The sequence below is a fragment of the Pipra filicauda genome, unplaced genomic scaffold (genome assembly GCF_003945595.2).
Source record: "Pipra filicauda isolate LSUMZ 115617 unplaced genomic scaffold, ASM394559v2 scaffold116_size3395265_pilon, whole genome shotgun sequence".
NCBI classification, from domain to species: domain Eukaryota; kingdom Metazoa; phylum Chordata; class Aves; order Passeriformes; family Pipridae; genus Pipra; species Pipra filicauda.
Window position 1 is genome coordinate 1,540,155 of NW_024103618.1, and position 16,205 is coordinate 1,556,359.

At 40.7% G+C, this 16,205-nt stretch overlaps 1 protein-coding gene across 6 annotated transcripts in view; it reads left to right on the plus strand.

Moving 5' to 3' along the window:
- The first annotated feature begins 11,273 nt into the window (after positions 1-11,273).
- Positions 11,274-16,205, plus strand: part of GABRB1 (gamma-aminobutyric acid type A receptor subunit beta1) — a 129,187-nt gene continuing 124,255 nt past the window's right edge. For 2 of the 6 annotated variants that reach the window (XR_003540096.2, XM_039384993.1), the window contains exons 1-3: positions 11,284-11,500; positions 11,584-11,675; positions 11,753-11,820. Coding sequence is in view for 3 of the 6 variants with exons in the window: in XM_039384993.1 (XP_039240927.1) it covers positions 11,421-11,500; positions 11,584-11,675; positions 11,753-11,820 (240 nt within the window). In the remaining 3 variants the exon portion in view is untranslated. Of the gene's footprint in view, positions 11,501-11,583; positions 11,676-11,752; positions 11,821-16,205 lie in introns of all 6 variants that reach the window. The other 4 variants (XM_027717690.2, XM_027717691.2, XR_005564930.1 and 1 more) reach the window with 4 other exon arrangements.

Genomic DNA, 16,205 nt, shown 5'->3' on the forward strand with positions numbered 1-16,205 from the left:
CAACACTGCTCTCTTTGCTGTTGTCAAGTACACACAGTAACAGAGACCTTCCTTTCTACGGTCGAAGAGGTACATATTTTATGACATTTGGAGAAATATTATGGCTGCAGAAGGAGCAAGGCACACAGTCACTTAAAGGTGTTCTGCATCTACCTTCTTACAAGAGATAGCTTGTTTAGTGGTACACCAAATGTAGTCAAACCCCTCTTTATAATGATCATATTTTTATTCTAAATAAGAATTTCAGCATTTGTCCATGAGGTAGAGAATATTCCCTTTAACATATTTTAGTATAAAAGCAAACAGAATGATTGGGGGTTTATGCAAATAGAGCTTCCAGGCAGACTGGCCCAGAGGTCTGTAAACAGCCAAACAAATTGGTGTTTAGAACTGTAAGCTCTGATTGCAAAAAAAAAATTTGCTATTATTGTAATACACTTAGTCTACAGAAGACACACAACCAGTCTGCTCTTCATTACCATCTGGTGGTTGCATGGAGTGGCATTACTCACATCTCAAAAAGTTACTGAGGGAAATTTTCGTATCATCACCAGAAAAGAAAGGACACTGTGGCAGCAGTGGGCAGCACAAGGGGGCTGGTTTTGTCTTATAGGCATTCATACAATGGCATCAAGCCCAGAAAACACTGACTAGATGAGTGGGTGGAAAACAGAAAATTAAGAAGCATCTGGTGGTACTTCAGCATTTCATCAAGTAATTTAAGGCATACCTGAATATCATTTTCAGGGATCTGAGAACTGTTTGGGAAACATAGTGTGCTGTTCCCTCCCACTGAAAGCAATGGCTGCTGAGATAATTTCGCAGGATAAGGTCTTTTTTAGCCGTTGTCCAAAACTAATTCCCAGATCTTCACTACTCACCCAGAGAGATATCTTACAGTGGTATCCATTAGAAAGTCTCTTCCCCTTCCCACATGATGATTTCATCAAAGGGAAACTTTGCAGTGTGGTTCAGCTTGGAAGTGACATTTAGAAGTCATAGTCCAAACTGCTCAAAGCACGGCGAGCCTCAAAGTTAGATGAGGTAGATCCAGGGCCTCTGAGCTGATTCTCACCCTTTTCAATCTTCCTGGAGTATTTCTTATCCTTGGAGTATTGTAGTTTGCTCTTATACCCAGTGAAAGATGACTGATGAAGTACCAATACCCTTTTGCTTTTACCAAAGTGTATGGATCAACAGAAAATTAACACACAGTGACAAGTCCACTCTAAGTAGTTTGTAACAGTACAAATATAAGCTCTTGGCCACAGTCACAGAGTGCACTAGTCTGTATACACTACAGGGTTGATCCAGTGCAGCTGCAGCATTTTGTGTCTCTTATGTTCTATATCGAATTTTTCAAGAATAGCATGAAAAAAAAAAATCATTGTTGTAATTATAAAATTCACAAAGCATAATGCACTAAAAAATACAAACAGTTTTATACCTCAGTTGCTTTTTACTTTTAAAGATGCACTCTTCAGATCCTTTCCCAGTTCTGCCACTGATTTCTGTGACCTTGGATAAGTCATTTAGGGCAAATCTTCTCAACAAGTGTAGCTAATTCTAAGTGCATGAATTTGTATATAAGAGTGACACAGATCTTGTGGAGGCCAAATACCCAAATCTGCATTTAAAATTTCAATCCTCAAACCTCTATGTCTGAATTTCCTCTTCTTTAAATTTTAGAAAAGACTTACATATGTTGCAGGGATATTTGAAGGTATTAATTAGTTAAATGCACACAGTGACTTAAAAATGTAAAGCATATAAATACTAAGTATCAAATAGGTCAGTATTTTACCAATAGTCATGTTCTCTGTAGTTTAGACATTTTGTCGACTTTGTGTCTCATTGTAGATGTTTAATACATAATCAGCTTTCCAAATATTTCTCTGCTGGACACAGAAATCAGAGTACACGAGATTAACACTATCTGAGAAATACCCTGTCTACATGAGAAGGCCTCCACTGTCACCTCCCTGACCTCTTAGCCCACTTAGACATGAGAAATGAAGACTTCCACTGCTGATGGTGAAAACGTGGGTGGAAAATACAGGGGACAAAAAGGAAGTTGAATATTTTACAGAGAAAAATACACAGTTCCAGGATGCAGACTTCACAAGATGAATGATTTTAAGAGAACAGATGACACAAGCACTCTCTCTTATCTCACAGAAAACCATCAGTGCCATTCCTGTCTTATTACTCCAGAGAAAGATATGATCTTTTGCCTACCCAAAACGAAGATATGATCTTTTGCCTACCCTGACTTATGTACGATTTAGATACTGGGGTCATATAGATCCTGTTCCAAAACTCATTGAAGTAAACAAAAAACCTGCCACCCTGGCAATTCTGGATCAGAACCAGAAAGCATTTTTCACTCTGAGTTCCTAATTTACTACAGGAAATTGTGGTTTTCTCTATATTTATAATACTTTTGTTTCTTATAGCCTCATTATTGTTGTTTTTATCCTGTTATACAAATTTTCTGATTTCTCAGTTCCCTATCTGACTATAGGCAGGTGATATTTTGCCTTTCTCAAACTGGGGTGAAAAGGAATTTGACTTGTCTGCAATTCCTGTGGGCTGGCATCTCAGATTGCTCTAACACAGAGACAACACTGAAACACATTTTGCAGATTTGCTGAAATTAAAACCTTGATAATGTCCAGAATCTGAAGTAAACATTAGGCATTAATGTAGTAGTTAAAAGGAGGAGTGAATCAAAGAACAAGTCACTTAAGGAGACACTTAGCAAGACAAAGGAAGACACAACAGAAAGGTTGAGAATATGAGAAGCTAACTCAGATAAAGGATGCCAAAGTCATCCCTTACAGTAGGAAAAGATGAGAGAGAAATGTTTCAAAATTATAAAATTATTATATTCTTGATATTTCTTCTTTTGGCCTCTTCTGTCCACAAAACAAAATCTTCTTTCAATCTCTTTCGCTTTTGTCCCAAGACGGTATTAAAAACTAACTGAAGATAGTATTGTTGACATCACACAAATGCTTGATGCTGCTCTAGGGAAACTCAAGGGAACAAGGGGATGCTCCTCTACCCCTTATCTCACCCTTTACTGCTTCCCGAGCTTTAAGATTCTGCTGATTGCCCTAAAAGAGAAGTCAGGATGGTTTTGCTCTCTGAGGTAGGTTGGAAGGTAGCCACAAAGAGCTCAGTCTTTTCCAAAATGCATGAACAGTGAATAAACCAATACTCCCTGTTGTTCATCTGTCCTTTTTGAAGACCTCTTCTCAGAGCAGTTATCCATGCAAGCACCCCTGTGCCCACCACTGCTGTGTGAAGAGATACTAACAGGGGCTAAAAAAAATACTAGCATCCCAGTTCTGTGATCTGGCTGAGGAACATCTTTGCCAGTTCTCTTTCTTTGTGTTCAGTTTTTTTTTCTTCAAATTTATGTCTTTGCACTTATTTTAGCCTTTATTTTAAGGTTCTTTTTCAACTAGCTAAAAACAGCACAAATGACAGGGTGCAATCCATTTCTCAGTTTATGGACCACTTCCAGTGACTGCTTCCAGCCCACATGACATATATAAATCATGGATTTTAGACCCTCACCCCTCCATCGTTTAAAGAGATAAGTAAAATTTCTTGTTGTCTTACACCTCCCTGTTGATAAAGTGACTCCCAGCTGAAGAGATTCACATGTGCTCTCTATTTCAACAAGCAAGAAGCATCTATCTCACTCTTCAAATATGCTCCTGAGACAAGAAAGGAGTGTGCAAGCAGCTGTTGTGTAGGACTATTGCATTTGTTAAAATCATACCCACTTTGTTTTCTCCTAGCGTAGGTATGACTATGCATGGTGATACATATCTAATGCTGTCATTTTCATGGCTGTAAATCTACTGAAAAGAATTCCAGGGGAGTTTGTCATCATCAAAGAAAACAGCCTGTAAGTTTGCAGTCTGGCAGGTTTTATTGTTATATTTTGCTCTTTTCATAATAATCACTTTTAAATGTGAGAGGTGAATTATTTTGTAGACATATTCTTGAAACACAATGCAAATTTTTCTTATTGTCACCTTCATCCTTGGAGGCACCAGACAACCTTCATAATCAGTGGAAATACAAAATGCCTACTTTTCATGAGGCAGGTGCAACAGCAAGAGGATAAAGAACTGTTTCTATTTGTGATAAGCATTCTTGGCTCTGTTCTAGTTTTTACTTTTTAGGGTTTTACCATACATAGGCACAACTTCTCAGAAAACAAGTACTATAAAATCTCAACCAAAATACCTGTTTCCTTTCTTACTGAACTTGGCTGTTTGAGGAGTATGTGATTTGGAGGCTGGGTCTTCAGTGCACCAAGCATAGTTTTGAGCAGATTTAATTTTAAAACTGGAAGTGATAGCCAATGGAAAAGGCCCATGTTCAGCAGCAGTTTTCATCACAAATCAGGCTTAAGTTAAACCCACCAAACTTCTACCGTAAAAATAGTTTGAGGAAAAACTACTTAGGATCTTCGATCTTCTCACCAATGTAACATACAAAATAAGCAGGAGCTATTGGAGATTTACAAAGGAACTGGAACTGCAGTTTCCATGGAAGAATTGTAAACTATAATCAGGGGCAGAAAGTGATGTTACCAGCCATTGTAATAACAAGATCATAAAATACTCAAAATTGGAAAGGGAAGTTATGTAGCCTGCTCAACTGCAGAGCCAAGTTCAGTTCCTGCTCTGAGATGCACTAACCTCAAAGACAGACCAGATTGTTCAGGAGTATCTTTTAATTCTAAATTTCTTGGGAGTAAATAATGCAAAAATGTATCTTTTCTGAAAGAAATTTTCATTTTGATTAGGTATTTTCTTTGTTCTTCCTGATGAAGGAATGCTTTGATCTATATTCACATTTATGTGAAGATATCCCCAGAAAAGTTGCATGTGTGACTGAATTCAGCCATTCTGTCTGTTTACTGCTAGAAGCAAATAAGCTAGGCTCTTATTTACATGACTCAGATTTACAAGTGTATGCAGTGAGTGCATCACATCACTGAAATGGGACAAAGAGACACATTGCATTCTAGTGGCTCAGTGTGGTAAAATACTTCCAAGTATGAGAATACTACTCATAAAACTTGACAATTTAAATAGGGATTTGCAGTGAGCTGCTTCAGAAAACAATGAAAAGGCAAAGCTGGAGAAAATTAACTCTATTTATCAGAAAAATAAATTCTGAGCCATTCCACTTAACAGTGTTTAATTTCTTATGCAAAAAACCCCAAACCCACCCTGTACAAATGAAGACATTAACAGGCCTGAAAAGCATAGAAGCAAAGTTCTCAATCATACAAATGTATAAGCACCTTGCCACAGCATGCATCAGCCTCTTAAAATCAAGGGAGCTAATTGTAATGGAAAGGTAGATGTGTGCTCAGTTTCTACAGGATAATACATCAGGTGTTAACTCTTTATATCCTGCTTCTGACATGTTGCCACCACTGACAAACATCACTTTTTAGGAACTGTATAAAAGGAAGTACCTGAAATACCTTTAAGAGAAATCATAACAATATCTCACTTCTTATGTCTCTGTTCTCTGAATACCTCCTTAAAACCAGCCTCTACAGCGCTGCCTACAACTGCTTTCTGTTTTCCAGCAGTACTTAAGGTGACTGGCTCCTTGTAGTTAATATGTCCACTGAGGCCACTAAACTATACAAATGCATATAGACTGACTGCTGCCTTCACCTTGTTCATGTCTGTCTGAACACTTGTGGCATGTCTTCCTAACTTATCCTGGATGGTTTGTTCTCTGAAGCGAGGATTGTCTCTTTTGATAATCTCTATAGCAACTGGCACAAAGACCTCAATCTTTAGCCTCTGCTCCTTTTCTTGAGCCAGAATCAGAGGGAGAAGGAGCTTCTGAGTCTCTTGCACGTGGGATGGAGGACTCAGAAGGTCAGCAGGGTTGCTTCCCATAGGTAGTGAGGAGCGAGGGCAAAGGAAATGTACTGCTGTAGGGTTTTCTGTTATTAGGAATGCAGTGCTGGGCTCACCACCTTGAGAGGAAGCAAATTTTGTAATGTTAAGAAAGGATGTTGGATGTTGGTGTAGACACCAGGCTGGGAAATCTAAAAAGGGGTTTCAAATGAGTGGTAAGGATGTTTCTCTGACATGATCAGACTTACTTAATTATCCTGGCTATAGATATTGCAGGACAAAATCCTATAGCTCTTATATATTCTCTTCTGACTTTGACTATTAAAGGTGAGAATCTTTGATTCACAGTTTTGATATTTATTATTAATTTCTTAAAAGAACTGTCCTAAGTATTTTATAGGCTCTTAAAAGAGGGTAGACCCTGCTCTAGGAAGATCTTAATTAATCTTTACAGTATATTAAAAAAAGGAGGGGGGGGCACAATGACGATATGTACCTTTTTTTTTTTTCCTGAGAGAAGGGCAAGAGTGTGGAAGCTTACTGTGAGACCCAAAGGAAAGGGAAATGGGTGAGAGCCTGAGGTGCTCTCCTCCGTGTGGGGCAGCATCACAGTGTCTATAGATCCCAGGATACAGCTCAGGATCAATGTGTCACTCCTCAGCTCTTCTCAATTGCTTCCACAGCTTTGCTGCTGCACTGAAATTCCCAAGGCACACTAAAAGTATCTCCAGCTTGCAGGTTTCTGTCATTTGAGAAGATGGCTCACAAGCTCTATTTGACTAAACGAATTACTGTAGGTATAAAATTACGATAGCATTAAGCAGATTAAATAAATGACCTATTTCATTACCTGCCTCTTAAAGTATAAATTTAAACAGGGTTTTTTTTTTACTTCCTCAGGTAGTCATTTCACAGTTCCTAGGTTTCGTTTCATAGTTTTCAAACCCAACCATTTAGCTTAATTTTTCCAAATTTGATCTAAAATTTGAATATATCTTATTGGTATAGTTACTGACAAATGTCACCTGCTCAATGCCAAGTAAGAAAAAAACGTATACCCATTCTAATTCTCATTATTCTTCTAGCTGCATATGCAGTATGAAAATCCACGCAGCCAAGCAACCACTGGGGTACAGATATCTGACAAGGAATAATCTAAAGATCCTGAGTTTGGTTTCCTGATCTGTTTTCTGTGCATGCTGTCATACTGTAATAAAGTTTTCCTAATTAATTATGCTTTCACACTTCATACCAGTCCTGCTTCTGGCCTGTGCCTGGTGTACCTGTTGCCGCAATAGTTTTTTCCACTGACTGAAAAACTGCAATTCCAGCTGGACACATATTAGGAATATCCTGGGTCTGCAAGTCCCTATTTGCAATGACGCAAAACTTGTCAGTATTACGAATATTAACATTTTCAATCATCATCTCCACATACAAAGTGCACAGTATGAGGCACACAGCTCGCCTTTACTTTTTTGCGTATAAGCACAAAGATATACCTACCTTCATTCTACATTTAAGAAGGTACAAAGTATCACTAGAGAGAGATTGCATAGCCACTACTTTTGCATTTTTCTTCCCCTAGTTTCAGTAAAACTTGTGGTCTTCCTGCCTACAGATCTTATCCAGTGGGACACAGGAAGAAATTCCTTTTTTTTCGGTGATGTTGCATTTTTTTAAATTAGCCGACACTGTCTGAGCAGGACATTATCTTTGTACTGTGTGCACTTTCTGGTTCCAAAATAAAATAAGCATTGCAAAAAAGGTCTTCAATAAACTGAAAACATTCATTTGTGTAAGAAAAAAGATTACCCCCATGAAAGTTTATGCATAATGAAGGTAAAAATGAACATGCAGCTGGCCTGGGATGGTTTATGCATCACTCTTTATGATTATATTTTTATTTGTCTTGATTCTAGTAGGCATTAGACATGCCTAGAATATGAAAAAAAAGACAGGACTAATATGTTAGAACTAGTGGATTTCAATTGTTTTAGTTTACTAGTGCTTATATACGTTTAACAAATATGAAACTATTTCCCACCTAAAAGGTCTGCCTTCACTAACACAGACCAGAAAATATTTTTTAAAAATCTTATTCACAAGTTGTGTGTCTATTTCACAGACCCTATATATACTAAACTACAGTAGAAATTATTGGGAAAGGAATTTGGCACTATCATTAGCAAAGGTTTCAAGAAAAGAGCTTATTGAATACAAATATGAGAAAATAACCATGAGAAAATAACCATAAGAAAAGATCATAAGAGCTGAAATTGAAGCCAGCACAGAAGTTTGAAAACCAAATTGGGTTTGGTAGAGCTGTGTTACAGCTCCTACAGGCTGTGAGCTGGCTGTGTCACACCTCAGCACACTGTTGGTGTCACCATATAGCACACATGGGTCAGGGTGACAACTCTGCCATAGGAGCTCATTTCACTGACAGTTGCAGTGGACAGGAAAGGTAGTAGTGATAGAAATACTTAATGGTTCTGTCAAGACAGATGCTTCCATGCAGGGGACATGCACTTTTTTTGGTATAGCAATCTTGGTAGACTACATGTTATCTCCAATCTTATTAGAAAACATAGATTTACAACTACTTATCTCAGAGGTGAGAGACATTTAAAAATGTGGCAAAAGTCTCCAGATTAACCTCCTCGGACTTTAGACACTAAGCAGCCTGATTTCCCAAATTGAAAATTAGCACATCTACTTAAGTGCCTACATTCTGCGGTGCTCAGCAAATTCCAAGATTCCCAAAAGCCATGCTGGGTACCCATCAGGTTTCACTCAGCCTGACTAAGTGAGCAAACCCCACTGGAGTGGATGGAAAGACACTACTGTGTTTTGAATCAAGTTTATCAACTGCAGAAGCAGCTGCAGTTTGAACCACATGTGCAAATCCGATCACCAGGTGTCTTGGCATCTGTATAAGCTTTTAAAAAATGTTTGTGAACAATACTGATAATATCTGGGCTTTGAGAATTAGCCTCTTCCCCATAGTCATTCATTTTGGATGCCAACTGTTCTTCATATAAGGGGTTATTAAAGAGCTGCCAAAAGCAAGAATTATGTCACAAGGTGTGTTTTTATCAAAATTATAACAAAATTCTTCCACATTGGTGGCCTGGAAAAGCATACTATATTCTCCTAGAAACAGATCATCTGCAAAGAAAGCAGAATTTCAAGTTCTTAAACCATTTACCACTTCAGCTGGTAACACATCACAATGGAAGTCCTGCTGATAATAATTCATCTTTTTTAGTCCTGAAAGCAATGGAAAAAAGGTCCCAGACATGTTTCCATCATCCACCCCACGGGACAAAAAGAACCCTTCTCACCATGCCTGCTGTGGCAGTGTAATGCTATGCAGGTCCTCCTTCGTGTGATTATTAAAAGCACCATATAAACCTCTTTATTCCCAAGCCCCAATTAGTGAGGGAGCTTTTCAGTATTGTCTCCACACAGCAGGATATTTGCAGCTGTTTCAAGACCCCAGTTTTGAGCCCAGATGTCCCCAGCAATCAAGTTGAACAAAATGGAGTTGAATTTCTACAGTATGCCAGCTTTGGGTCTTATTTTTGGGATGTTTGGTGGAGGAAGTTCCAGATTGGTCTGCAGAAGCCAGGACAGCTCAGTTGGGAGAGCTTTCAGAGAAACTGACTTGCCAAGGAGAACATCCTTATCCTCCTTGGAAATATATTTGTTGGGCTGAGGTGCCCCTAATGGCAGGAGACCTGCAGGACAGGCATTGGTCATGCCTTCTCAGACCAGATGATAAGCTCCAGAAAAGCACCTAAAACAGTTCAAGCATTAATGTACCAGTAGTCCAGCGGCCAGACTACAGCTCATCTGAACTAAAGTTGCCCCAAAATGTGCAGCAAATGAAGAATTCATATAGAATAAATGCCTGCACTTATGCCTTAGAACAAATTTTGGCAAGCGGGAGAGAGCAGTGGTCTCCCTTTCACACAGGTATATTTGACTTTCATATGGCTTATGACAAAGCTAAATATAATGCTGCACACCACGAAGAAGTACAAGGGACTCTATAGTCCCATGGAAAATCCTAATTCAGTGCTTCAGATGAACCAGGGAACTTTATTATGGCTGTGTGTGATACAACTCTGAATAAATTTACTTTGTGATAGACATCTATGGCAGGATTTCTTTTTTAAGTGCTCTATGCAAGCCACACCAATTGTAATTGAACAAAACTCTTTCCAAATAGCAATGCTAAGGTACGATCAAGTTGAGCTGAGAGGTCACATTTTGCAGCAACTAATTACTGAACTAGGAGGAAAAGAAATATATGTAATACTTCTCAAAGAAAATTGAAAATCTTTATTATACTGTTATAAAACATCAGAAAAATAATTATTTTCATAACCTTGTACTGTCATGGTTAGAGAAAGCAGATGTGAAAGACTCCCATGGTAACCTCTTAGGAAGGGTGTTGTGGTCCTTCTCCAAGAACAACAAATTTGCACAGAAAAATGCATTGTTAAAATGTTCAAAATTATCACTAGTATGTGTGTCACAAACTAGTCAATACTCCTGCATTTTTCGATATTTGGCATATTTCAGTGACAAAAAGTTTCATCAAAAGTCTGCCATTTCTCAGAAACAGGTCTGCATGACGCTGTAGTAGCCTCAAAAGCATCCAATACGTATCCCAAGGTCACCACACGCAGGATGTGTAGCACACAAGTGAAGTGGGTTGAATCCTAAAGGGATGAATGTTATTTCTGCTGAGCTACAGTGCAGTGAAACAGAGCGGCACGGAACCGGCGAAGCCATAAATTGTTCACAGGTTCCCAGGGCTCCGATCAGTCACCGTGTAATATTGCTCACGAGAGGTGAGGTTACATTAGAGCATCCCTTCCAAGAGTCTTAAAATCAATCAATCAATCAACCAATCAACCAACCTCGTTCTAAACGCAAGATCAATTACTTTGGTTGTGAAATCACAACTAAAAATCTGAGACGACCTCCCGCTCGGGGCACGGCGGGCGCGCTGCGGGAGCGGCGAGCGCTCCGAGGGGCGGGCGCGACCTCCAGCCTCCGTAGCGGGACAGAGCGCTACCTGCACCGAAACGCGCCATGTCTTTCGAATTTGCCATTTCCCTTTCGCGTTATGGCTAACACCCCATCGGTGTGCGTTTTTACACAGAGGTGCCCTCAGCAATTATTCACGGTCTCTTGACGGGAAGCCCCCGCTCCAGCTGGCTGAGGGGGGCGCACCGGCAGTGGCTGCCCCTCGCTCACAGCAGCCCGGAGCTCTCAGTCCCGCCGTGTCCCGCCAGCCCCGGGGCTTCGCCGCCCCCAGCGCTCCCGCGGCACCTGTTGCGGCAGGGCCGGCCCGGCCCGGCCCAGGGGGGCAGGGGGCGCCCCCGGGCCCGCGGCGCTCGGCGCATGCGCCCCGCCGTCGGGAATTGTTGCTCCTCGCCGCTCCGCGCCAAGTTCCAGCGCGCGGCGCGTCCCCCGTGAGCGGCCGCCGGGATGGGGGCGGCGGCCGGGCGGGCGGGACCGCGGGAGCTGCTGCTGCCGCTGGCGCTGGCCGTGGCGTGCGCGGCGCGCAGGTGAGCGCCGCCAGCGTGCGGAGGGAGGCGGGCGCGGGGCGCCCCGGCGGCCTCTCTAACCCAGCCTGTGCTCCTTCCCGCAGCGCCGACGGGCCCAGCAACATGTCCTACGTGAAGGAGACGGTGGACAGGCTGCTCCAGGGCTACGACATCCGCCTCCGCCCCGACTTCGGAGGTGAGGCGCCCGCGCTCCCCCGACCCGCGCTCCGGCCCCCCGCGGTGCGCTAACACCGCCTCCCGCTCCCCCCGCAGGTCCGCCCGTGGACGTGGGCATGCGGATAGAGATCGCCAGCATCGACCTGGTCTCCGAAGTCAACATGGTGAGTGACCCGCGAGCCAGGGCGCTGGAGCCCGGGCGCCGTCCCGCCGGTGCGGGGGCAGCCGGAGCCCCGGGGCTGGGAGCCCGGCTACCTACCGAGCCACGGCAAGTGCTACAAAATAACCAAGCATGTTACAGTTGCTAGGAAAAGTTATTTTGCATTTTTGAGATAACGTTGGCACGCCTGCGGTGGCACTTCAGAGGAGCCCTGCCTTGGTCAAAATACTTGCTGCAGGTTTCAGGCTCTGGGTCCCGCCTTGCCCTGGTTTGCTGTTTGCGTAGTCAACAGCTGTCTTCGGAAACGTTGGAGTGTCTTGAGCTGTAGCAGCAGATGGCCAGATGTGCGTGTTTTCATGTTAAATTATTTAAAGAGTTAGACACTTCACTTTGCAGTCTAGTGGCCTTGAGTAAAAAGTGCAAAGAGAAAATAAAAAGGAGCTTCTAGAAAACACTCTTGTAGAAGGGAAAGAATAACGACATTGCAGAATAAGTAAAAAGGATGTTTCCAGCTATCAAAATCAGAAAAGTCTCATAGCTACAGGTGTGAAACATACTGCATTTGATTTCAGATCTACAGCAAGAAGGAGTGCTAATAGACATGCAGGCTTAAAGAGCAAATGTGTCTGTTTAGTGCCTGCTTCTTTTGACAGCCCTTTCCCAGAAGAAAACGAAAAATCAGTTGTAAGTTTGAACATTATACAAAATCATGTTGAATTAGTCTGCACCATGGGCATTTTGCTCTCAGTCTCTTATGTTTGATCTCATATGAAAACCTTTCTCATATGAAAATGCTTTCTGTACATAGGGGAATACCTACTTAGTTAAAAGAAGCTAGAAACCTTACATCTCCATCCTGATCAGCAGTTTATTTTTTTGGGTGATATTTGCCCATGCAAAGTAATTTACTCAAGAGTGGGAATTTCTTCCTTGATGTATTAGTTAATAGCTGTCATTAAAACAATCTCTTCAGAGATTGTTTTCATTTTCATATTTATTTTTTTCTGTTGTTTGTTATATATACACAGCTTATGTTTGTTTGTAACTGTTACATTTGCTTATGAATATGGATGGCAGAATGGGGAGGAGAGTTGTCACATTGTGTGTAGCACACTAGGTTCTGCAGAGTGCTAATGCCACTCAAAGAGAACATTTTGCAGTTTCAGCTCCTGGAGTTCTTGTTGCTGTATTGTACTTTCAGGGAGGAACATGGTACAGACAGTACAGATGAGGCAGAGAAATCAGAACATAGACCTTATCGAAATTGTCAAAGAACAAATATACTCCAACTCCAAACTATTCCTCCCACCCTGTAATAGGATTGCTGCTTCTACAAAGCATTACACCTGGGAAAAGCCAAACAGACCAAACAGCAAAATACCTGTTCTGAAAGGTCCAGAATTTGTAACATCTCAACGCCACAAATATTGTTAATCTGTGGATGTGGCAGTTCCCAATCGCAATCTCACGGGGCATTAATTGCATCAGTTCACAGCATTTCTTAGTTGTGTGCTGGATCCATCAAAGCTTTCTTCTCCATTCTAACACTTGCACAGCCCCTGGGAAACTGTAATTTGAACCTTCTGATTTTTGATTAGGGGAAGTTACGTGCCAGACGCATTCTTTGAGCTAGGAGGGCAGCTTGACTAAAACTGGTCAAAAAGTAAGAAAATGTTTTCATTTCATAGAATGCCGCATCTCACAGCAGAAGGAATCAACCATTCCCAGTTATAGCCCATTACTTAAGGCAAAACACGGGAAAAACAGTCTGCATTCTGAATCAGTCTGAAAGGGCTTGCCCGTATCACAAGTGCTACCTGTACATACCCATGCGTAGAGTGTTCTTTGTTGTAACGTCTTTATTGTGTTGCTAGAGGCTGTTTGCCTGGTTTTGGACAATGACCAATTCTTTCATGCATCATTGCAAAAATGAGGGAATTGACATCTTGGCTTAAGAAAAGTTTTTCTACCTAATAAAATAATGCTTTGTTCTAGTACTTTTTTTTTCTGAGAAATCACAGCCTTGAGATGCTTAATGTTGCAGTCACATGTGAATTGTTTACCTTCTCTTCTTTTAAACCGTTGTCTTATAGATTTTTCTATTTTTAATTTTTTAGTAAGAGCTACCATTCTTGGCTTCAGACCCAGAAATGTTTTTCAGAAGCTCCTAATTTATAGCTTCTTTTGGCTATAGGGCAGTTTTCTTACTGAAGGAAAGGAAATGAGTAACATGAGCAGGAAAGCAACACCCTCATCATGTGAGCTCCTCCTGGCAAGAGAGTCTGGTTGGATTCCACCAGAATTCAGCCAGTCTCACCTTAGCAGTATTGGAGGGAGTTGTCTTATCCCTTGGTTTTCCTCAGGAACATGAAACCTTATACCGAGAATGACAGAGACAGCTATTCCAAATCATAGTACCCACAGGGTTAAATTTTGTATTCCAGTCTCAATGCCTAAATAAGAGTAAAGATTAATGTATATATATCTAGGCTATGAAGGAGGTGTTCTCCTTTGGTGCATTAGCTGGACTTTGTCATGGCTGTAGGGTGTCTGCCAAGTGAACAGACTGATTTGTATGTCCAAATAAATCCAGTCCTCAGGTAAAAAGTTGAAATATAGACAACAGAATTATTTTGAATTCTCTGAACACCAGTAGTAATAACTGCCTGTTCAAGCAGCTTGTCTGGTTGTAGTGTCTTCTTCTAATATACTAAACTATTGTGAAATACTTTACTAATACTTAACTAATGAATTGAGACTTGCACAGTCTTGAAGTCAGCTGTTCTGTTATTTCTCCCTGAGTACTTGGTCCTCATCTGTTCAGCTCTTAAAACATTGTTTTATAGCTGCTTGGTAGTTCAATAATACTGTGGTGAGCTGCCATAGCAACTTTTGCAGAAGGATTATTTGAAGCATTCATTCTTATGACTCTTCCATTTGACATCAGATATGTTGTCTTATGTTGATTTTTGCAGGTAATAAGCTTGTCAAACAATGAACAAGCAGGAGAAGTAGAATGTAAAAGTCCCAGGGGCCATTGCCCAGTTTCTCCCTAATATACTTGAAGTTTTAGTGTTTCCATCAGATTTGCACATCCTTACTACAGTTACTGGAAGCATTCTCTTCCAAAGGTACAAGGTGACCCTTCCCTTTGTCTCAGTTAATGACTGCTCAGCTAACTTTCATCCATGACAGAGTTCCTTTAGAAGTATATCGGACATATACATTATTATAAAGATTTCATTAAGAATCGTGCTATGACTAAATCTATTAAGATGCTGTGATGTCTGGTTTACTCTGATACCTTTATGTGGTTAACAGAAGGTGCTGCTTGTACATCAAGAATAAACATGGATAGCATGACTGATGGTAACTGCTGTCAAGCTTCAGGGCATGCAAATAAATAACATATTGCTGTATCTACTAGGAAACAGTCAAGACTAGACTCTAAAAAAAATCACGTGGCTCATGACTTAATTTTCTCTAAAATATATTTCTTACTGAAGAAAAAGTGTTAAAACCTTTATAATAGGCAAAAGATAGCTGTACATATTTTAAAGTTTAAAAAAAATTCATATGATAAATAACTTCTTTTAGAGCAGTTAAAAGAGACATCAAGAAGCAGATAAAAAAAAACCTTTTTTTTATTTTGGGAACACTGACCTACCCTACTGATTTTACACTAATGATGATGTAGTTTCTATGATCACAGACTGAAGGTTTTGTGTCTCAGCAAAAAGAGGTTAAAGAAAACACGGAAAGAATGTTCAGTTGTCTAGCTTCTCTACACTAGTACTTAAGGCTCTTACATTTATAATTGGTTAACAGACTCCAGAGGCAGAACTTCCCTTAACATTAATAAACATATATATGTATATATATGTACAAACAGAAGTTTTTCAAATTTGCCTGTAAATCCAGAGGAAGGACATGGAATCCTCCAGGGCCTAGAAGAGCAGAAGGCCTTCACCTTACTTTAGGGCTGATGCCAGCCAGGTGGCTGTGGCATCCTATACTGGTAGATGTTTAGTCAAGATAAGCTAAATCTGTGGGTTTAAACACTGAGTTGAGCTGGGTAACCAAGGCACTGAAAGTTTGACCATTAATGCTGGCAGGCCAGTGCTCATGCATTAGACCCCAGCTTTAAGAATGGTAGAAAGACATATGGATGCAGGTTATCTTAAGACACTTTTTGCAGATTGAGAAAGACTAAGTTTACAGACGTAGCCAGAGTTTCACAGGTCTTGTTCTTTCTCCCTGTCTTGATTAAGTATCTTGAGAATTAGCTTAGTGGCCATTGTGAATCTCAATGTAGGAAACAAACTCTACAACGGGAAACCAAATTGGCATTATGAACTCCATCTCATGCCTCTTTGAATCAGAGCATCC